At 38.9% G+C, this 25,287-nt stretch overlaps 1 protein-coding gene and 1 long non-coding RNA gene across 2 annotated transcripts in view; one reads left to right on the top strand and one right to left on the bottom strand.

The window, feature by feature from the left end:
- Positions 1-4,040: 4,040 nt before the first annotated feature.
- Positions 4,041-25,287, bottom strand: part of Mitf (transcription factor Mitf) — a 68,905-nt gene continuing 47,658 nt past the window's right edge. The window contains exons 5-7 of the mRNA XM_089084432.1: positions 23,832-23,907; positions 17,037-17,313; positions 4,041-12,776 (exon numbers count right to left, since the gene is read on the bottom strand). Of these exons, the coding sequence (XP_088940558.1) occupies positions 12,534-12,776; positions 17,037-17,313; positions 23,832-23,907 (596 nt within the window). The 3' untranslated portion in view covers positions 4,041-12,533. The remainder of the gene's footprint in view (positions 12,777-17,036; positions 17,314-23,831; positions 23,908-25,287) is intronic.
- LOC148938283 (uncharacterized) lies at positions 14,126-17,497 on the top strand. The gene is made up of 2 exons (XR_016141228.1): positions 14,126-14,293; positions 16,868-17,497. It is a non-coding gene; the product is annotated as an uncharacterized LOC148938283 (long non-coding RNA).

A 25,287-nucleotide genomic window follows, 5' to 3' on the forward strand; every position in this document is an offset into this window, starting at 1 on the left:
TATCTTTTTCCCTTTTTACCATACCTTTGCTATTATTGAAATTCTTAAAATGCGCTAAGTTTACGTTTAATATCAATGATTTCCTCGACAGACACTTGTCAGACAAAAATATCACGTCATTCGGCACGAAATAAAATTCGAGCGATTTCATTCTCCTGAGGAAATGTTGTATGAAACGCGTGCAGAAGTTAATTGTGCTCCGCCTGAATTCTTTGTTACGTTGGAAATTAAATCGCAACACACGCTTAAACATAGCCAGACTGTTAAGCACACGATTCCTTGCCACGAGCGCGCATCAGCGTTGCGCGGCTTAATTACTCCTCATATTAAGTTTAAGAGTTTTCCGTAATTGTGCATTGCAACGGTCACATATGAACGGTCGAGTTCATTTACATTAATACAACCTTCTATTTTACATAGTTATGACAAATTCGTCGCAAAAACGTATTGTACACAGTATTGTAAGAAAGAATTCTTGGAGCTAAAAATACCAAACATAACATTATTTTCTGTACAAAATTATCGTTATTTAATTTAAAAATCATCTATATCTTCCATTTATTTATAAGTCGTAAACGTGAAAATAAATAATTAAACATAAAAAAGAGGATACCGTGTAAATGCGTAAACTTATACTTGAATACGAGTATTATCGATGCGCGTAAAAATATAAAAGAGAAAAGCTTGATCGCTCCTCGATATCGGCGAATCTTGTTTGACGATAACTTTCCGCAATAAAGATTTAAGTTGCGAAAAATTTGTCTTGCTGAGGTAAGAGAAAGACACGAAGAAACATCGTCTAACAAAAACTATCACAATATGGAAATTGATGTGCTAGTCGCAAGTTATCGTTTCTGATAATAACCACGTCCATCGTGATTGTTAAATAAAAAGCAAAGATTCTATATGCGACAAAAGATTTCTAAACGCGTGTGTTCTTGGAACAATGTTGTGCAATGTTTTGTTGGATTTATGATCGACGTTTCCCCGCAAGAGTTAACATTCTCGTGTTTTTCTTTTCATGTTATGTACGTTAATTTGTCTTTCACTTTTTCTCGATGAGAACTATTAATAAAGCGCGTGTTTATCTCCATTTGCGATTTCTCCTGTGGATATAAATGCGCATTAATCAGCATCACTTGGCGGCATAATTAAGAGCCGTATATTAATCCCCATCTTTTCGTATTACTTTTAACTGGTCCACAATTTGCAAATCTCTACCGCGTATAATTGAATATTTTTTTCATAGACATGTAAATTCGTCATTACTGCACGTAATATAATATTTGTTCAATTACTGTCATTAAAACCGCGTGAACTTACATACGTTTAATGAAAAATCTATTCGCATCTCTCGAACAAAAAAAGATTACGAAATTTCTTCAAATTATCAGAGTGGATGAAAATAATAAAATGTCTTTCATTACAGATGAGAGAAACAATTTTGTGATTAAAAACAAGATTGTTGCGAAAGATATAAAGCTTATTTCGAACGAATGTGATTTTAACTTTCACAATTTATACAATTCCCTTCGGCACGCGCCGGGATTGAACAAAGCCCAGTAGCTGCATAACTCGCTCGCAACCTCTCTCAACCTCCGTCCTCTCTTTTTAACCGTAGACACTTGCCGATATAATTCCCACCAATTCCTCTCGTCCCCGAAGGATAGATCTGCCGCGGGACTTCGCACTTTGCCGGGAGGCTCTTCTCCATTATAATGAAATCTCGTCGTTTCCCGATGGAGCCGCGTACAACATCCCCGTCCTCGGGGTGAGCAGCCCCCGGAATTTTTCGATTTTCCACGGCGCAGCGCACAGGGGTCGTGGCACCGAGGGGGTGCCGCCGAGTAAATTGAAGCGATCCATTATACGTTGGTGTCGCGGAGGAAGGAGGATTGGTTGGAGGAGCAAGGTTGGGTACTAGCAAAGGGTGGAGGAAGATTGTCCGAGGCAGATTCGGGGACAGCGTCGTGAACGAATGCAGAGCTAGGCACCGTAAAAGAATTGCTCGTAATTGTCGACTCTGTAAAGCGGCCCGACGCGTGCTTGTTACTCGGCTATTAATCGATTAAAGCATTCTCATTACTCTTCTCTTCTTTTTACGAAATTATAAGGTAATTGACCGCTTTGTAATCTCTCTCTTTACGGAATATGGAAGGAAGGGTAATTAGAAGTATAATTTCTCAAATATTTGAACAAAATGACGCTTCAAAAAAGAAAAAAAGCATACGCTAATTAGTGCAAACTTATAATTGAGACTTTAGAGAGATTTATAATTATTCTGTTTTCACAAATGTTGCGTTAGTTCTCTTACCAATCTACAAATTCTCGTAAATACCGGCCTCGCCGTACGTAGAAATGCGCACTTCGGATCGATGACTCGCCCGAGTGCATTATTAACCGTAGTTCTCGGCAACACGGATATCCGCGCCTCTCATACATCACCTCTGCACACTCGGTGATCCGTCATTAAAATTGCAGTAAGCCATAAGATACGCGTTTCGCAAAAGAGTGCTATTAAACTTGCAGGAAATGTCGTATCGAACTAATTATCCCAATTCGCGCAGCTCTCTATTGAGTTCTCTCGTCGCGGTGGCAAAATCACATTAAGGACTTCGAGTCACGCGTGTGTCGTTAAATCCGATTGAATCTTCGCCGAAATGAGATTTCCTATCCCATTGAGATACGCTTTCAAACAATTTTGAAAGTCTGCATTTTTGCAGGCAGACATTAGACAAGGAAAGTTTTGACACGAGTACGAAAAAGTAATGTTATAATCATTAAAAACGAATATTCTAATAAGCGTAATTTCTCTCGGCGATTCTCAAAATTGAAACGACTACGCTTTAATTTATTTCTCACAAGTGCATCGCAATTCGTGACGCAAATGCATCACGGTAATAAGATTCCACAAACTACGTGATTAAGTTCAAAGTTCTGCCGGAAAACGAGTAAATCCAACATGACGAATTTAACCATGGGATCGCGAAGAAATGAGTACCAACAGAAAATAGAACGATGATAACTCGTTACGAGTTACTTTCTCTATGATATCGCGCGGTCAATTCGGAGGATCGATAGGCGGATAGACGGGCATTATCTCCTTTCTAGCCCGGGGCCACGCGATTAGCCGTATAGACGAACGTGTATCAGCCTTGACCTCCTCCTCGCCCTTTGGGGCCGACCTGGCCAACACCGAAACCACTCGAGAAGCCCATTTCCGTTTGGTCGTCACAGCAAATTGCATTTCCTCTTCGTGATCGCTCGTTATCGTTGAAAGAAGGGATTATAGCCGACGGAAAGGGATAAAACTGCGGGTTGGCTCCTCGAGCCAGGAGGCTATGGAATACCGAAAAGAGACAGAGAGATCTCGACGTCTTTCGTTGCATCTCATTTTTGTCTTCTCGACTTCCCTACCATTTTTCTAATTCCCGCCTCCCTTCTTCTCTGCTTCGTTCCCCGCCTTAAGTCCCGCCTTTGAAACGAAAGGGTTACGAGCTCGCGATTAACTTTACCAGAAAGTTGAATTTTACATCGCCACTAAACGCGCAATTTTCTTCATCGCGGGCGGGTTATTTAGTCCCGCCACAATGCAGATAAGCCGCAGAAAAATGGAGAATCTGAGAAAAATGTAGATCTTCCACCTACCTCGATCATGAAGTTGATTAAATATTCACAGACTTCACGAATGTTTTTAATGGCGGCACGTTTGTAAGCTAATCTTTAATCTAGAGAAGTCGTAAATGCTTAATTATAAAGCCAAATTTTCGAGAATAAAATATACGTTTATCGGAATTATAGATTGCTGAATTGAATTAGTACTAATTGTTAATTAGCGATCATCAATCTGACCGACCGTAAAAATATTCTTTCTTACAAAGAGTATAAAATAATCAATTTCATACGTAAAACAATAAATCATTCTCTTTCTTGTTGTTTCGTATAATGCGCGTAATTCCAATTCAACGCGGATGGTGCGAGAAAGGAGACGGAAGCGGGAGAAAGGCGATCATGTTGACGAAGAATAAAGAGACTTCACGATTCAGTAACGTCATCCTTTATCTTCGTTTTGTCAGGCACTGCGTTATATTCGCTTCTATGCAAATTGCAGTCGCAATATCGCGAATAACAACGAGCAAGTAAAATATATGCATAACGTAACATAATTCGTCATTCCTCTTCGCCATTACGACGAACCGTCATCGAACGTAACACAATTCCAAAATTCGGTTGGCTCGTCGCAGCGTGCATTTAACGATCATAATTACACGATCGTAATTATAGGTCCTAATAATCGCACAATAATAACTGATAACAATGAATGAATAGTCATCGTCATCGAGACGAAACATTGCCATCGGCAACACCTCGATGTAACAATGACGAATGATAAAATATCATCTCAACGGTAACATTAACGACGCAACAATAACGATAATTTTCATTATTACTATTGTTATCGATATAATTAACATTATTCATTTTATTCACATCTGTCTTGCATTGTCAACAATTAAACTATGAAAAGTGATAACATCATTTTTTTCTTATCGCACGCTTTCTGTCCCTCTTTCTTTCTCTCACTCATTCATTCACTCACTCACTCACTCACTCATACACACACACACACACACACCACACACACACACACACACACACACACACACACACACACACACACACACACACACACACACACACACATTTTTCTTATATATATGTATTGCTATTTGCATCTTCTACATACAAACATTTGTCAAGAAAATCATAGCTATCCGATCGAGAAAGATCTTAAATAGGAAGATAAAGATCGGAATAAGATGCAAGGTCTGGCGATAACGTAATAAAGTCTTCCCTGGTAATAAAATATCTCCGAAAATATATATATATATATTTTTCATATGCTCTCTCTCTCTCTCTCTCTCTCTCTCTCTCTCTCTCTCTCTCTCTCTCTCTCTCTCTCTCCTACCTACGTATTGCACTTATTCGCTTATGTCTGTTAGGTGTGTATACCTCACCGCATCGCACAAGTTATCATAGAGAGGGCTGCAGGAAATCGAGAGATCGAAGATCTCTTCCCTCGCGTGTCGAAGCGATCTCTCTTCTCGGCGGAAAACGCCTTTTCGCATTCCGAGAGTATTGACTTACACGCGCGCCCGCTTCGAGATACGAGATTGGCCGGGATACGCTCTCGCTCGCGACAGCTCGACGTCTCAAGATTTATCCATGCTTGCGAAGCGTGCGCGCAATTTTGCATCGAGGGGACCGCACCCAGAGAAAATTCAACGAAGCACACAGCACACGAGTCATTTTCACAATCTTTATCTCCATGATATCGCGAATGGCGAGCGAGTGTGCCTTGAAGAATCTACGTTTTGTTAAGATATGTCGAAATGTCACAATTCCTAGTGTAATTTCTCAATTCAAAAAATTAGGATTCTTCGAAATAATAATGACCTTCCCCTCGATACGAGCGTGCATTCGAATTCTATACGTGTTTACGATGGTGTCACGTGGTATCTTCACGTTGCCAATGCGACACGTAGTGTCGGCACATTTAGATTCGCGTGACACGCTTATGGCACCGTTAACCATCGACTGTCAGCGAACAAGCGCGGTGTGCCTGAAACGAACGGACGGACGGACGGACGAACGAACAAACGAACGGACGAACGAACAAACGAATGAATGACAAACGTACGCGGCACATATGCCGATGACGGGGAAAAGCCGGCGGAACCGGCTTATCGGGATGTTATGTACAGCGCGAATGCATGTTAAAACACGGGACACGCGCGGCTCATTGCGAGCGCGTGCTCGTCCTCGGCCTGGTCTGTGCCGATGTTTTATTAACGAGACGGTGAAACTCGGCCGCAGGAAAATCCAATTCGGCCCGAACCCTGAACGGGCGCCAAAATAAATATCAAACTTTCTACAAGAATATTACAATTGCTATTACAAAAACTCAATTTTCGAAAACTGAAATTAAAAAAAAAAAAGGATATCAAATACGACACCGACTGACGACAAGAAATTGCGAATAAAAAAAGTACGTTGCTGGATTCCGGTTTTTCATTCGTAAATCATTCAGTTGCAAAATTTAATAATCATGCTTTAAAAAGTGGTACAATGCCGACGTCGCGAGAAGCTGCAGAGGCGAGAGAACTCGCGTCATCCCGCACGATCACATATTCCGTTCCTGGAATTTTCAATTTTGCTCTCTTCGGCATGTAACACACACACACACACACACACACACGCTCAAATACATACACATCATTGTCTTTTATTTATAGCTGACGCACCTGCTTGTATTTTTTTCCTTTTTCTTTTTGCTTTTACTCTCATCGTCACGCATGCACACCGATACCGATTCACGACGCACAACTCGTGAGCTTGTGATATCAGCATCGGTGAAGTTGCAAAGATTGCGTGTCAAAAGATACTTGGGACATGACGAATCAAGAGATTGAATTTTCGAATAAGCAAAAAAAAAGTGTAAATGTGTGTGTAACGTACAATTTCATATATACGTTTAGGCCGAATTAATACACGTGAAAGATCAATTTCAACACCTTTTAAATTGGTAATGACAAATATTTTGAAATTTCAAACAAGGAACGTTTTAAAAAGAAATGTCAAAATAAAAAATCGGGAGTGGGAAATTTCATAAAAAGTTTTAAAGAACGAAAAAAATGAACTCTGTGAAAATGTGCCAATAGAGAATTTAATCTTTATCGATATAAAAAGAATTGTAAGAAAAGGTAATGTCTCGTCAAAGTAAGATAAAATATTTAATTTATGCAATATATTTGTATCTTCTTCTTAAATTTTAGAAATTTCCCTAGCAATCAATATGCACCTAGGAAATATTATAACCGAAAACACATGAATAGCTACATTCGAGTAAATTTCCAATACGTCTTCCGCAACGCGCTACTGCACATTGCTGTGAAATTTCGTTCCGGCAGAAATTAGTTTCGTTCTGGGTTTAAAGGTAGGCGGCACTCTCTAAATGGCGTACCTCCGGGGCATGACCTATTTCGAGGCTCGTTGGCAAACCAGTTACGCCTGCTAATCATTATTGCATACTTAACTTTCGTTGTGCACTCGTGACGGCAGTAGCCCTTGGCACTTTAAGTTTTAAGAAAAAATTCGCGACTTTCGATGGCGTCATGCCATGTCGACGTTAATAAAAAAATAATCTCAACGTTAATTAACTCTGTTTTACGCTTTAGCGAGATCATTTACCAAACTCAAACGTCAAAAAACGCCTAACAAACGTCACGCTTTTATCTTTCTAATTTCTAATTAATCGATATTAAGAGCCGAGAGAAACAAATCTAATGTCGTCGAAAGTTTCAACGTTTACACGAAACGATGAATATTTCATACGCGTGATATTTCGTACAAATCTCGGGAACGAATCCGAGCAATCACGTCCCCGCCAAAAGTCCTGACAGACTCCCTTTACGAGGACACGTCCCCGATAAGAAAGTTTTTCGCGAGCCGCCGAATCTGTATTTACTTTCGGCGCGCACCGTGTACCCGGATTATTTATTTTTCCCCGGTGGTTACACAGCACCAGCAGCGGAGGGTTGACGCCTCCGCTATTTCGCCGACCGACGGCGAATGCACCGTTGAATCGTTACGTATTCTGCGTCGCACGTCTCGTGCACGGAATTGCGAGTTGACCCGATTTCGCGAAAGAACATTCGGCGAACCTTGATAATCATTCGAAATTTCTCGACTTCACGTTCAATTTTAAGAATCGAGTATAAGGACATCACGGAAGACGGATCAGACGTTCTCCAATACTTGTATGAATTCTTTGATCAATTTACTCTATCCAAATGAAAATCTGGTCAGCGATAGTATTTCCAATCATAAGTAATAAATAGATCAAGAGATTTTTTTTTAAAGTTTCGATCGTAAACAAAGAAATCTATTTACTTAATTTTCAAACAGGATATTGAAAAATTGCATAAACATAACGTTTAATCAAATTTTCTCCTAAAGAAAAATTGACCTCAAATTATCGGGAAAATTCATACCTAAATGACGTAAAAAATTAAAAACGTCTAAGGTGCTCCATGTAAATTTTTAATTAACCTTTACAGAGCTCGGGAACTTGAAAAAGTCTACTAATTTATTCCTTATTCTCTATGAACCTTCACTCTCCTTCATACGTTACACTTTTGATGTTTGTCGAGCCTTCTCGCAACTGGAATTAACCATCAATTAATCAACAAGAGCTCACGTTGACAACGTTAATATAAAATTATTTGCCACCTCGGTCGTACGTGCGCGAGAAGGGTGTGTGATAAATTCATACGCTGCGAACGGGATGATTTGTTAATGGACGTATCAGCCTCGGGGCATTGCAGTCTCCGCGAGCAACTGCAGTTGCCGCAACAGTCGCAACGTTTTGCTCGTTCGTTCCGTCACGCTTGCAGGCACCGCGAGAAACGGACACCGCATATACGATATAGCACCTCTCTGGCGTGCTGTATATAATATTGTTTGTGTAGATCTTGTAGGAGAGTAGCAGAGAGTACGCTGACGCGATCACGACGAGGAAATATCCTCGAGACTTACAGATTTTCGTACACCAAAAACTTGCGACCTGCGCGAGTGGATATCATATTGGGTACAAAAATACGTTTCTATAGGTATCTTACACAACGAGCGTCTCGAAGCCAGAACGACCAAAGTCGCGTTTATTTAACTCTCTGCGACTCGAAAGTTCGATGGGAAGGTCTATATACAGACATGAGGACTTTGTTCTCTCTTTTATTTGAAAGTCGACATTGATTGTTCTGACTTTGAGACATGTCAATATATATATATTATATGCTAAATGTCATTTACATCGAGGAATCGATCTAAACTTAATCTGGAGAAAATCGCAGGGGGATTACGATCGTATAGTTGCGATGTGTACTTTCGATTATTATAGTAAAATATCTTTTATCAAGCGAGGTCTTGATTGAACTGGCACCATTTTACTTAAAGACATCGTTTTCCTCATCAAGAACTTTCAAACGTAATTATTTTTACGAATATTTCTTATAATTTACGAGCTTTCATACCGAGAATTTATTTTTTTTAATATATATAAAAGAGAGTTCTTTGTCTGAATAAAAATTAATGACACGATAAGAACCCATTTGAAGGCAGCGTGTTGGCTGTTGCGCGTAATGCATATCTGGAATGTCTAAACTATCACTTTCGACAACATAAATGAAGTAGATAATGAGACAATTGGCGGAAAAATGCGCACATAAGAAAAAAATTCTTCAAAACTACGTACGTAAACTGATATCGAATGTAATTGATATTTATATAGCGAAATTTATTAATATGTCATAATTAATGTTTATTAAATCTATTTTATATGATTCTGTAAATGATTTATTATTTAATATTTTTTATATATATAATTTATAAATCAAATGGAAAAAATCAAAATACTGAAAGATAACTTTTCAAAAAATATTCTTTTTTCTCAATAGACTCTCTTATCAACAAGTAGCTGTTATCTGTTTATCGCTTCCAATTTAAACACGTGTGTTGAATATAGTGATAGCTTAGATATTCTACAGATATTCTAAACTATTATAGTTTTCTCTCACTGCATGAGAATATAAAATATTTATCAATCGGAAAATTATCTACGATATACAGTCATTCGCAAAGAATGAAGAAAGAATCCTATCTCGTAATTAGACGAAAACATTTTTATAGCCTTCCTTTCTTTGGTGTGCTTTCGTTAAAATAATATTTCATTTAATTTCAGATTCAAACACACAAGAAAAATGCATCACGTGGTTGATAAAAAAATTCCTGTTTCCTAATTTATCATGAAAATTAACTTGCGCCCGCTAAGATCGTCTAATATTTAGCAACTCGATTTAAGTATGCAAAATAATGTCTCTTGTCTTTTTTTTTTTTTTGCTTTACAACTTATTCAAATTTTCTCTCGCTTCCTTGGAAAATAGGTGATACCTTAATTACCTACCTATTCTTTCGTAACGACCGCCGACGATTTATCGACGGTAGTCCACGATCGAGTAATTATCGATCTTGGCTCGGGGCGACGTGGATCAAGCGATGTGGGTTACAGCCGACGCAAACCGAGACGAGGCAAGTGGTGAAATCAAGGCCCATCGCACAAAAGCCACCGTGTACTCAAGCCGCAACCCGCTACAAGCAACATACGAGACGTACAGCTCGACGTGCATACTATCAGGGATAATAATTACCAGCAAACTTGCTATAACGAACTTGGATATAATACTCGCTCATCCGTTGCGAGTCTCTGCCGGAATCGACGTCATCCCGATATCGACGTCGACATACTCCTTTGTCGCAAACCACGGACGATTAATGACAGATCGCGGGAGCCTTTCATCTCTTTCTCGCGAACGCTCAGATTGTGCGATCGGCTCGATACGCGGTTTTCATGACGCGAACGAAATTACCGTACATTTTGAAAATGATGCGAAGAGACTTTATCGAATCCGATATTTCATCATTCTAACATAATTTCGATGCTATTTATATTTTTAATCGTCTATTTGTATCTATCTTTGACTATTGGAAAATGTCTACAAGATAATAATGGCAAGAGACAATGTGATTTTATATGTAGGAATTTTATAATTCTTGGGATGAATTTAAATGATAGTCACGAATTTCCATGAAATTTTTGAATTTGCTACATAAATGATTCTAGGAGCCATTAATATAAATTTTATGTTACATTTTGTTATGTAAAATAGAAAATCTTGATTGCTTAGATATGTGCATATATATTTTAATACTGAAATCGAAGGATATATTTTTGAAAATATTTTTTTCGACTTTTTTCACGAAGGCACTCGAATGTTATTATTACGTTTAATAAATCAGAGATTAAATCGAACCTTAAAACACTGCAATGTTCAATATTCCATCTGCGAAGCGAATTTTTTGCATATAACGGAGCTTACTTCCGAAATTTATTCTCAAGCTGTTTCCTTATTTGATATTTCATCATTTCATGAATCGAAGTAACATTATCACGTGCAATTGCATACTTCACCGATTCTATCGGAGATATTTCAGGACAAAATCACGAGAAATCTTTTATTAAAAATATTTCATATCGGATCATCTTCTCGACACACCTCGCGAACACGCTCGCAATCTATGAAAATGATTTCTCGGCGATTAAGTAATATCATAGTGAATTATATAGCTAGCACTTTTTTTACGAGAAGACATTCTCGTTCTTCGTCAATTATCTCGAAATTGTTGTACGACGCAAGGTGCATCGCTGATGAACAGCGTCTCGCGCGAACATTTAGGCCTGTCTCAAGCGCGACAGGAGCGCGTCCTTCGTGGCACTGACATAGCATACAACGCACGCAAGATGTCACGCATTCCATCCATGTAACGGCCAGCCGTTCGTAGAATCGTGACAGTGAGCCCTCCGTTCTTCGCAATTGGAACGACCCTGAACTCCTCCGTCGCCAGGCAATGACGACTTTCACCGCCACTTCGAGAGAGACCCCGAAGCCGGCCAGCTCGACTGACCGACCGAAAACGTCCGATCGCTTCTTTAGTTCTCATGTTGTCGACCCGAGAAACATTCATCAGCTTCTCATACTATGGATCTTCAAGAGCGTGAAACGTGAACTTGACACATTTTTGTCACAGCAATTTTCTTTACGGTCTTCTCGATGATTTTCTAGCTTGAAATGGTCTTCGAAAGCGCTCTCGTTGCCCATGGTTCAAACCGGCCAACAATTAACAATATGTTAGATGACCAAGAGGAATAATATTGCAACAATAATCGCTAGATATATTCTTGAATTATGGGGACCACTGATGTGATAATGGCAGGTCTGCAAAATCCTACGATTATATTCGTGATTGAAAGTGCGCCGCCCCATTGTGATATCCCCATGGGAACATTTTAACCGTGGTTTCCAGTCTTCTAGTTTGTCTATAATAATTATTTATATTGGACCAAGTCGTCGAAATTCAAAAAGATTATCGATATTTCTTTCTCTAAACTTCATTATATTAACATAATGACTGCTCCTCAAGCGTTATCGTTTGTTTAATGGATCGATCGCAATATTCAGAACGATCTCCTTTAATCCTCTCCACGGCAAGCAACGTCAGGCCCATATGTATTTTTCTTCATTTCTTTTGCCGACCTCCTTTCCCGACCACAAGTCGATGACTAGTTTTAGATAAATCCACATCAGAATGCAGTGACTCCAATAAAATTCAATTGGTGCCGCGCAAATTTTCTTTCCGCTCTTCCACGATGAGAATCTACGACGTCGCAACAGTTCGCTGCCTCTAAGTCGTATTTCGCACATCACGGAAGTGTCCTGCTCTATTTCTTTTCTCCTCTTCCCACTTCACACGAACCTAAATCGATCACCTCTGCGACTACCGGAAAATACCTAACGCGACCAAGTTTCAAAAGTCGACTACGATCACGCGCGAAGCTGATGGACGACGGTGGTTTTCGACTACGCGACGATGTCCATGTCGGACGAGGAGTTCGATGTGGTCACCGCCAGGCTGCCGAGGGTGTCCTCGTCAGTTAAACCATGGTGACAGCCGGTCGCAGGTGGGCTCAATGGTGGCAGGTGCGGCGACGACAGCATCGGGTCGCCGCCGTGTACGGGACCGCTGGTGTCGTCCTCCATGAGGTCTTCGAGGTGTGACATGCTTAGGCTCGTCGCCTCTTCCGTCACCGTCAGATCCGGCATCTATGGCAGAAAAACATCCCACATCCTGTAAAACGAGCCATTCTCGAGGGCGAGTTTGGTTGGATTTGGGACCGGAATAGAATGAGAAGCGTGAAGGAAGAAGTGAGAGTTTCAGAAGTATTTCCGGATACGCGAGAGATCTGCCATAGAAGTAGAAACGGATATGATAGAAAGCCTTCATGAAAATAAGGATGTTTGAGTATCGATCCGTTGAAAGTAGGGCCAAACATGCTGAAATTTTCACAATTAAAAGCGAGAATGTGAACTTATATTTAATCAATGGTGGGGAGGGAGGGGGGGAGTTAATGATGTGCGCTATGAAAGTCGGATTTACGTGATATCGAACATTTTTTATTACTGTTCATATATGATACGATATGATGAATTTCATGGCAAAATGAGCAATAAAGAATTTAGAGATCAAAAGCTGTTAAATGAAAAAAATAATTTTCATAGAAACGTAGAATCGTAGATGAAGAAAATTCAGAATCTTCTCTTGTTTTAATTAAAATCAATCTTAAAAATATTATAAGTTATCTAATAAGTAAGAAAATTAAGTATAAGATGGATTAAATATAATTTGCAATAAAAAGGATCGAACGAAATAAAATGGATTTAAACGATTTCTTCTAAACAATTTAAAAAATTAAATACTCAATATTATTATGAATTTAAATGTTATCCTTGTACACATTATCGGAGTAAGCTGATTGAAACTGTTTCTCTGCGCAGTTAACTCTAGCAACTTTGTAAAGTCACAGACGGGTCGGCTTACCAGAACGGGAATTAATTTCCAATCGCATTTCAGGCGCAAACGACCGTGATCCAATTTGCCTGTCGTTATATTACCGGTGCAACTAATTCGTCAGACTTGTCGGTTACTTGTCGGTCTTCACTGCGTACGAATTTATATGAATTGCATACGACGAGATTCACTCGCGAGAGAGAGAGAGAGAGAGAGAGAGATCGTATATATCATAAATAAAATGCAGATCAAATTGTAACACTTAAAATATATTTTTGATATGTAAAATATAGTTTCTAGAGGATTCTATAACTTGAATCTGTTCAAGGTTAATAAGAACAATTTTATATATATATATAAAAAAAAACCATAAATCTACTTATCCGGTCTAATAATAAAGATCTCTTTGATTTGGCACCCGCGGTCGATTTCTCGCGGTCGATTTCATACTTGACACGATATTCCGCGAAGCAATCGCATGCGCGTTTTTACATAACCGCCATATACTTGGACGACGCGGAGGGCGTTAAATTTGCATGAAAAAATGCCGCGGCGTGCCGTTGCGCAACGTGGTTTCTGACGTTACAGCTCATTCGGCGATTATCCTTTGTCCCGACGTTGGAGTGGCGCGGAGTGTTCTTTTCGCGAAAATATACGCGCTGAGATGCGAGATAAAAGGTATAAGTCTCGCGTGAGGTAGCACGTACGATAAGAGGCAGACAAGCGATAAGGACTGTACTTCGCGAACGTACGCACGATGCCGGTGGTAAAGGTAAATATTTTGCACGACATTCAGGCGCGTGCTGATTTAACGCGTGCAATTACGCTTGCAATTATTCCAATCTCAGAATGAACGTTGCGCAAGTCCTTTGTGTGCACCTTTTTTCTGCAAATATCGAAATAAGAGTCACTTTTTCACAAACTATAATTTTTCTACACAAAATAACAAATTGACTAAGAAACTTAAATGTGAGTAAAAATTACATAAGCAAACTTGTAATAAGTCAAGCATAAATAATGCAGTTCATCTTTTGAACTCGGATTAACGAATCATCGCGAATTTTTAAATAATTCTTTTCTACAACTCACATATTTTAAATTAAAAATACATACACATATATATATATATATATATATATATATTCCGCCCTTGCTTTTTTTCCTAAAAATAATTCCTCGTTATCTGAAACGCATTTGTACGACATCGTTTACATTTCGCGCAAGATAAATCGAGGGACGAAATTAACGTTAAGCAAACCGACGGTTAAGTGTCGCAGTAAAATTCCTCGTGCAATACGCGAGACACTTCTCTCGCCTCGGTCGGAACACGTCGCGCGAATCGCGAAGCGGGACGTTATCAATGTTTAAATTTCTCTAACCGCGAGGAAGCTGCTTGTCAGACTACTTACGCTCCGATGGAACTTTATCTCGAACAATAATTCAACTCATCCCTCTCCAGGTACGTCATCTCGCGTCTCTTTCGTTATCTGACGCGTCGCAGCGCGACTCCGAATATTTCCGAAAATGTGACGAGCGGATGTAAATTATAACGTCAATGCACACAAGAATCGTCGTCACTCCCGTCACGTACCGTCATATATACGACGGACGGAGAGTTTTAATGTTCGTCGAAGAGACACGAGATGCGACATCAGATAAAATTAGAACAGCGGTAAATAAAAAGAGAAATTAAAGAGATTGCATTCGACTTTTGTTTTATATATCCCAAGCTATTCGAGACTTTATGATAAATAAAGTCTTCACTAATAACATGTTAAAAACTATTTTTAAACATTTTTTTGCATATGGTAATTCTATACGTCACTTCTTTTCAACACTCCAAGTTTATCATTAAAAGTTCTGCAGATGTGAGCGGCCGTCAGTTACGCCACTGTCGGCATGGGTGTAATAAAAATGTTAATAACCTCTCTGTTTCTTTGTCTGTGTCTCCCCAGTGACATGGCCTCTTTAAGAGGCCCAAATCTGTCGTCGTCGAAGAGCCGCTCCGTCGTTATCGAAACTTTCAGAGTTCTTAATCGCATCACGAAGTCGTGTACGTCAAATCTCGTACGTACGTACGCGCAATCTTATCTGGCAAACTAATTCAACGGTAACTTTTGTCGCTCATCTCACGAGATATCTCCGTCATCGAGCAAACGAAAGAACGAGAACGACAGCCAATGGCTATCTTCCGAAGATCCACCCTTCCGGCTGGAATTAGGGAGCGAAATCGTAACGAGGGGTAAAACGAGGGGAAACGATTTGCACAACGCTCAGACGATAAGCCGCGATTCATTATTCAGAATAATAATCCGCTATCAATTAGAATTATCAGTTAAAAAATTGTTATGTTCATATATATATATATATATATATATATGAACATATGTATATATATGAACATATATATATAGCCAATGAGTAGAGAAATAGAAAATAATGTCTGACTACTTTTTAAACGAAAATTATATCAATTATAATTTTAATATAATAATTAAATTAAATTATGTAACTATTTGAAAAATATCCATCTCTTCTCGTGAGCATTATTCCAATTATCGTAACTAAAATTACAATCTATGTAAAGTTAAAATTTTATATAAAAAAAAAACTATAAATTATGTTTGTGAATGAAGATTTCGAAAGATATCTATAAGATTCGTATGTCATAATCCTACCTAATTGCTTCGTCATCAAGTTATCGAACGGTGTACAAGATCGTCATCAAACGAGAGTCGCTTGAGAGAGGCGCGGCGAGGAACGATACGTCAATTGTACGTAAATGAGAAAACATTTCTCATTATGCAAACACGAACGGCTTCGGATCGATCTCTGGTTGCGTAATAAAACCACCGCTGTCAAAAGACGGCATTACCGTTCTCATATATACGAGAGTATCGATATAAATGGGAGGAGAGATCGCGCGCGAGTGAGCGAATAAGCAAACAGCTATTTGGCCCCGACTCTTTTTCTCTCTCAGAACAGATGCACGCATTATGAAACTAGTCTGGCGAACGGAGCGGAAGGTTTATTCGGATCAAGGATCGGATCGATCGCTATAGCCTCGAAACTAACCGCGCCGTTGTCGCATTAAGATTAAATGACTCGCCGACTTATGAAATTATACTTGATAAAATTAAAATTGACAATATTATATTTTTGCATATCAAGGGTGAAAATTACTCGTTAAGCTAAGTAATAACTCGTTTGCGCATAGATATCCTATTGTCAGAAAGCGTTACACGTATAAATAAAATATTAACATTTATAAAAAAAATATTACATAAATATTACAGAAAAACGTAACACTTGTGAAACAATGCTGAGTATATTTTTATTATTTAAGGATCGGAGAAAGGCGAGAATAAATCAAGATCAAACGCAAGTATGAATTATTACGAAGACGGAAGTTAGACTAGAAACTTGCGCAATGAATGGAATAATATGACGATGTATACTCGAAGCAATGAATTTGAACAAGATGCGGACTGGATAGAGAAGGACTTTATACTTACCTTTCGTTGTTCGAGTTTACTCCTCGGGAAGGTGTTGAGCATGGCGGAAGTGGACGCCCAGTTGAAGTCGGAAACCGGAAGACCGTGCGCCTTTGCCTGCAGTTCGAGTTCCTGCACGCGCAGAAGCAATCTGCGATTCTGATGCTCCAATTGTTTGTGCCTGAGCTCATTCTGCTTCATCCTCGTGAGTTCGTTTTTCAACAGTTTTATGTACTCCACCGACGACTTGAGAATCGTACCCTTGTTCGGTCTGACGTCTCTAACGATCTCGTAATATCTGCAAACGAAGGAACCAACAATTTTATATCTAATTGCTGCTGAAAAAATTTATTTAGATTTGAAAAATAAAAGCTGTAAACGCCGTATCTGTATTTTTCACTTTTATCTACAATTAATTTATTAATAAAGAAACAAATAATTTTTCGTTCGAAACTCGAATAAATAAAACATTTCATATTTGTGATATTTTCGCAACTTTCTTTCTTTCTTCCTTCACGTCAATAATGTCAAAGGGCTGATAACGTGATTATGATTCCTCCACAAGTTGCATAAAGAACAGCGGTAAGAGAGACTCGTGAGCACTGCGCTCACGTTTTCAATTTCCTCGACTCCTCTCAGAGAAATATAAAAAGGCAATGACAACTCTGATGAAAGGGAGAGTGCCGGAAAAGGGCCACGAGACTGTTTGAAACCCCAGACGCGCGATTATTTCGTCGGAAACGTGTTCGAGACAGGGTGTTCCGCGGGAGATTCCGAAAGTTCCTCAACCGACCGTAATACGACTGATATTACCGTCTCTCCGAGTCACCCCCGTCGCCACCATCGAGAGGGTCGCCTCGAGATGGAATTCCGCGTGAGAATTCGCGCGGAATATCAGACGGACGGGACCGATATCTCGACGGGACGCGGGCAACGAAATCCCGTAGAATCTCCATAACACGCGCCAAGTTTCTCGTACTTTTTTTTCCCCTCGACTCAGTTCGTGTCTCGCGCCTTCGCAGATATGGCGATTTGTCGGTAGTCCGGAGAATTTCTCTCACGGCGACGCTCTCGAAAAATTCATGAGGAGCATTCTGCGTACGCGGAAAGTAGAAGATAGCATCTCGGAGGTGTCTCCTTGCTCGCGCGAGAGACACATTCGCGATGATCCAACGCGGACAATCTCGCAATGCCAGTCTGAGGAATGCCTCGCAAACGGCTCGCGAATGAGAATGTAAGAGAATGTAAGAAAAATTCAGGATTGCCAGAGAAAGTGCACGTTACTTTAGAAACATGTAGCAATTTTTGCTGGTCAAGAATGACTTCGAGATCCTAACTGTACCGTATTCTCGCACGTTCGTCTTAATTTCGGAAATTTATTACTATAGAATACGTGATGAGAATGGCAAGAGCATTGAAGATCAAAAAAGAAAAATGTGCCAAGTTGTACAAACACAGGTAGTATTTTTTTTTTTTTCTGAAAGCAAAACAATGCCGTTCGTGGAAGATCAATAACTGTGTTGTTCAAATAAAGATAAGATATATCTGATAAAGTATAGATATTATTCGTAAACTATATAATTCGCACAGTGATACAAATCAGTATTTGTAATTAAATAGCGCCTCGAAAAAAGTAGATTGTCCTATCTCTCTTATAGATATGTCATTCCGATATATTATTGATCACATTTCTTTAACGGCGATATCGATAATTCATTTGCTTCGTTAGTCTCTCGTTGCGACAAATATTCCGACAATTAACGAAACTTTTAACATGACATGGAATCAATAAAAAAATTTTTTTGTAATAGACACTAGAAATTCGCCATTGCGATCTAAATATTTTCATGTGAACCTCGAGAACAACACTCACGGATTTTCGTCGTTATTCACACTTTTTTTCTCGCGTTCTCTGCTGCTGTTGATTTATGACGAAATCGTTCCGTCGATTTATCGCCCGAAAAATCGCAAGTTGCCGCCGTTCACGAAGAGGAGAGCTACGCCGAATGGAAAGCCTATTATGAGCTGGCATTCGTCATGTCCGTGCGACACATCCATCCTTCGTGGACACCTTGGTGAATACCTCCCATGAGAAACTATAATCCTTCGCCTTATCCCGCGGGGATACTGAGAGGATCGAAATATATTATGTGTGATTGTCACATTTTTTAATTCGTGCGTGACCAAAGAATCTTATTAAAATCTTGATAAGAAAAATAAAACAGCGGCCTATTGGACATTAAATTAATTTTGATTTAAAAGTCTAGTCTTTGCAAAAGATATTAAATTAATATAACAGAGGAAACGAATGACGATAATAACATACGAGAAAATAAAAACGGAATCAAACAAAAGTTCCTCTTCGTGTAGAATTTATTTAATTTCAAAATTTATATTCGTAAAGCACAGTTAAATAATTCAGAAATAAACCTAGAAATTATATAATAATAAATCACAAAGCGGTATAGCTACAAATAATTAATAATTATCTACTGTTTTACCGTTCCGCAGCAAAATGGTCCGCGTTCTTGTGACGGCGCGAATGCTCTCGCAATGCTGCTAATAATTTACATTGCCTCGGCAAAACTGTAATTAAATTCACGCACGATCGCGGATCGCGAATGGGCGCGTCGCTGCATGACTTGCGAGATTTTGCGTCTGCCGAGTAAACTCCGAAACCAAACAGCCGCCGGTACATTGCATAAAGCATCACTTTTCCACGTGAGACGTCGTCATGTTCCCTATCCAGCAACAACTTTGCGACGAGAGAATTTGCGGTTATGCGCTTTCGCGTACTTTAACCCGGGCTTGTAAACCGCGTTTCCGCAAACACGCCTACTACACCAAATTCTGCGTTTTATTAATTTTCCACGTTACCATTAAGAGAGAAAGCTTATTTTTCAGCAACTGCTGAATTGTTCATGTACGGATTTGGAGGATTTAACGAGAGTTTTGTTACCGTATTTCCAAGTAAATGCTAGTAAATATTCCAACTGTAGTTTCAACAAAACCAATATGCATTTCACCAACAGTTTTGTTTTGTTACCGAGCACAACGTGCGTCCGTCATATAATCGTGATTATTTTTTAATCGACAAATTTTAACGCGAGATATTTTCTCTATATTCTCGGGCATACATATTACATAGCCATTTAATCTCCACTTTGTGCTAGCGTTGAATACAACCCTTGTACTTATACAAATATTTAACGCTCAATATAGACGTATGAAAGATAGTTATTTAAGATTAAGTAAGTAAAGAAGAGTTTTAATATCGCGCCGTGCGTAAGCACACAGATCATTCAATTTCATTATATTTAACGGAAACATACGAGCAAAATTGTTAAACGTTCCACGCTTCGTCGGAGATGGAACGATGTTACGGTGTATTTCAGGCCTCCTCTACTCGCGAGTCGCGCGCGGTTTTCATACTTGCATACTTGCGTACGCGTCGAGAACGTCGAGTTTGCACGACGAACAATAAACAGCCAAGTGCATCGACGGGTTTCTCCATCGCTCGCTCGCGTTAATGAGCAACGACGTAAGGAGCATGCCAGCGAAGAGCAAGAGAGGGAAGGGGATTTAGAACGTTTTGCAGGAAACGAGGACGATTCCGAAACTTGAACGCGATGAACGGAGACGCCGGAACGGAGGAAGGGATGAATCTGTGCCGTGTTTGCCGGTGTCTTTAGAACCGGGGCTCTACTTCGTTATCACAGGCGTGCTATCGCGCCGAGTTTACCCGCGCGTTCCGCTTGATATCGTCTCCGGCCAAAGCCGAAACTAAAACCTTACAGGAGAAAGACGTTACAGAGAAGACACCATGGCATCTGTGAGAAGTTCTAACGTACGTTATTACTGACGCGCCGTTACTTTCCCTTCCTTGCTGGATGTGATTAACAAATTTTGTCAACCGCGATTTTGAGAAAAATAAAATAAAATATTCCGCATAATCGTATAAGTGTAATTATCTTTTTGCACATCCCCAATATATTCAAAGTATGAAATTTGATATTTAAAAAAAATTTGTTAGAAAATTTCGTATCGTATCAATATACCGTATAAATTGTGCTAAGATTCATAATCAAAAATATGTGATTATAAGAAACGGAATTACTAATATTTTCTTCCTGCTACTCTATAATAAAAAATTCTTGAAGATCATAAATATTTATTTAAGTGAATTACTTCTGTTTTTATTCAAATTAAAGGTACTTATCTTACATAATGTTCCCGATTCATATCGAATTTCTTCAGATGGATAAATCCATCTCCATGAGATGAAAGTTGTGCAACGCGTATTTAATATGTACACGATTGACAATTTCTTTATCGTTCGTGATAGGACGCAAGCAAGCATTATCGCGCGTTCGCAGCAACTGCACATCATCGTCTTACCGATATAATAAGCGTCATTAGATAAAAGACATTTCGCGAATCGAGGATGTATGTGCGTCGTGCCAATGTCGCGCGCAATGCACAGATGCGTAGACAATGCGAGCCTAATGTGCGCGCGAGACCGGAATGTCAATCGGAAAATTTAAAATGCGCATTAAATGCAATTCCAGAGGGGGCATTGAAATGAGTATAAATTATCGCTGACAAACACGATCGAGGTAAAGCCGCATTAATTCAACTTTCATCTCGTCAACTCCAAATATCGAGAGAGAAATTCGAGACGTGGAACACATTAATCCCCGAGCATGCTCTCGTTATCGCGTCTATCAGTGACGTGTCGAAAAATATGACGGGAATATGGCAGAGATAAAGAACGCATGCCGGCTTGCACGCTTCTCCTTCATCCGACACAGATAACGTAAATTACGATGTCGTAAATCAATAATTACAAACGACAAACTTTGCGCCCCGTTTCGCGATACATCGTTCGCGCGAAGAGATGAACGACATTGAAAACTATTGGTAAACTAATAATTGATAATAAAATGCATCAAGAATTATATTCTGAGCTAAAGAATTGTCTCTCGATAAAAGCTAGTTTTATCAACACTTATTCCAACACTTCCTTCAGAAGAAATTTATGTTCTTTTAAATTTTAATTAATCATTTCTCAGAATCATTGACTGAAAATTCAGAATCATTGACGGAAAATTAAAATAAATATAATATCACTAAAATTTTTTCTGTCATGAGTAATATTAGTCGTAAATGTTACTCTCGGGATATTTCACTTAATGTTGGCCACAACCTTAATTAGTTTCGATTTTCTTCTGGTTTTTCTGAAATCGATATTCAAAGAAACAACGCCCGAGAAAAGAGAACGGCCAACCCGAAAAAGATAGTTTTTAAGTTCGTCGGATGTTGACACAGACAAATGGATCGATCTTCGGATTGATAAATGAACGGACTCGTTCGGCTATTCTATGCAAAAGGATCGCTCGTTAGTACGTCCATCGTATGTCAAAGAAGAAGAGGAAGATTCGTGTGAGGGATCATGTCCGAAACAGGTCAGACACGAATCGATCGTGGACGTGAATCCGGAAAAATAAAGATAGAGAAAACACACAATTCCTCCGATATATGGCTGAAAAACATTCTCACACGAAGTCATTTATCATTCATCATTTAAAACAATTTTAAATCTGCACTGCAATATATTTTATTTACGCAGAGATCACAACTCGATCTATCGTTGAAAGAAAATTTTATAATCTTGAATTTATTATCTTACATTATCAATTAAATTCAGTTTTTAGAATTATTTATTCAGCTGTAAAATCCTCAATTTGCTAAGTCCCATTTAGAGCTTATTTAAGCTCTATTTGTCGATATACATTACGATTGATATAATGAACTAGAAGAAACAAAGTATGTTAATGGGACTTAGCAAATTGAGGATTTTACAGCTGAATAAATAATTCTAGATATAAATGTCGAATAGTATAGATAAGGCTTTTATGGTACTATAATATGATATAATAGTGGATAATTAAACATTGAATAATCGCGTATATTAAAACTTATCTCTTGTCATGATAAATCAACATTGTAAAACGAATTGAAGTTTTAGTGTTATATAATATACCATTAAATGTTAAAATACCGTACGTAAATTATGATTTATTTTATTCAGCATTAATGGAAATCCACAATTTAAATAAAAATTCCCGAAGCGTTGTAATAAATTCCATGTTATAATATATTCAAAGAAAACTTTTTAATTATATTTTTTTAATCTAGGTATATATCAAATCTTTTCAGTTATATAAAAAAATACATATTACGCTACAAAAGATCAATTTTGTAAAATAATGTATTTAGAATATAATCGGACTTATCAGAAAATGTGATAATACGAGAAATAAATAAAATTAATCTTTTCTAATCTCGTTTCCTCGTATTTCCGGTGCATAGCGTCATTCTTTCCTCGCATTTGCCTTCATTCGCTAGGTTGAAGGACATCCTAAACGAGAAAGCGTTGCGCTTTGCACAGGGAGAACGGGAAACAAAGCTGAAGTAAAGGAAGGAAGAGCGAGCAGCCATGGAGGGCTAGCGAGAGAGGAAGGAAAGCGAAGGAAAGAAGAGTGGAAGGGGCGAAGAATGGACTTCCGGTGAAAGCCTCTCGTCTCGAGCACCTGACCTGGACTAACTCGTCGTAAGGGGTCACGAACAGGAAATAATGGTCCGTGGGGAATGTGCAAAAGGCAAAAGCGAAGAATAAGAGGACTACGAGAAATGGAGTGGCAATGGGTGAGAAGAGGAAGGAGGAAAAGGCAAGCGTGTGACGTGAGACAAGGAAAGAACGAAGCGGAGAAGAAGAAGAGGAGAAGCAATGGAAGAAAAGAGATTCGTACTCACGGGTCATTGGTCTTGGGCAGAAGGGTGCCGAGCTCCTTGATCCTGTCGTTGATGTTGAAACGTCGCCGTCGTTCAACTGAAAACGGAAATTGTGCACATCAATCATGGCTCGCTCGCGACAGATGCAATAGATAGATCGTGCCGTTTGTTAATTCGCCTGCTAAATCGCGTGACCGGATTGGCGACTTCATACAGAACGATTCATTTTTGAACGATATGTGTTTTCCACTCCAAGACTATTCATCGTTTAAAGAACTAGCTTACATAGTTGTTTAAATATGAGATGAAAAATCTTATTAGATCCAAATCGAGACAATCGATAATTTTCATGAAATTGAAAATAAAACATTTCTATGTTGATAATATGTTGTAAAGAATTGTAACAAAATTATGGAATAATAAAATTTGGTGGCTTGATATAATCACAATGCCTCCGTCCATTTTTTCGGTTACATTTCTAAAGAGGAAAAGAGAGGAAAGATATAAATTTCATCTATATTTCTTTAAACGCCAAGATGAGATCCCGTAGATAGATTTACCTATGCTCGCGGGCTATTACAATATTCTCCTCGAGTTTACAACCACTTGATACGATTGGGAGCAAACGCGATAGCCTTCGATCGCTCGATCGTAATAAATTACATCGGTTGTCGTCTTGAACGCGCGTGCAAATTGTCGAGGGCCAAATCGCCCCGTCTCTCGATATACCCGAAGTATCGTCGTCTCGTATCGAAGTTATTCGGGAAAGCATATCGCGCTTTCCGGAGGATATGGCGTATCTCCCCTGCGGAAAAGACTACGAACCGGGTCGCCCTATCGCTGGCACGTGACCCCATTCCCGATCGATTATTCCAGCCAGGTATCTCTCGAACAGAGATGCGAAAGGTCAAGCTGTTTGGCGCGCTATCAGTGAACAGTTCCGATATCGCGATCGCGAGGCCGGTAACTCGCTACTAGAGAAGTAAATTTGTCAAAATGCGTCTCGGACATAGATATCTCTTCCCAAGTGATGAAAACGAAGCGGAAAATTTTTTATGTCAAAATTAATTCGATAAAAATGAAAGATGGGGCTCGATTAAATTTCTTTCACTTTTTTCATCCGTCAGTTAGTCGATAAACAGATCTTATCTCTATTGAAATTAATCGACTCCGGATGCGATAAGAATCGCATATCGGAAGCAGAAGTTAATGAAAAACAAACAAAATTATTTTTTCTTAATAATGCGCTAAAAAACTTGATAATAAATTAATTTCCTGTTTGTTATACAATACATAATATTATACGTATTAACTCAAATCTTGGTAAACTCAATTCTTGGGATTTCTCTTTGTATTCTTCGTTATTTGCCCGAGATAAAATATAACTCCTTGTGTATGAAAAACAAATACATAAGAGAAGAAGAAATTGTACTAGAACTTTAATTTCTAAAATTTAGTCTTTGACACACAGAGAGAG

The sequence above is a fragment of the Pogonomyrmex barbatus genome, unplaced genomic scaffold, assembly GCF_055798465.1.
Source record: "Pogonomyrmex barbatus isolate J1 unplaced genomic scaffold, ASM5579846v1 scaffold1, whole genome shotgun sequence".
Taxonomy (NCBI): Eukaryota; Metazoa; Arthropoda; class Insecta; order Hymenoptera; family Formicidae; genus Pogonomyrmex; species Pogonomyrmex barbatus.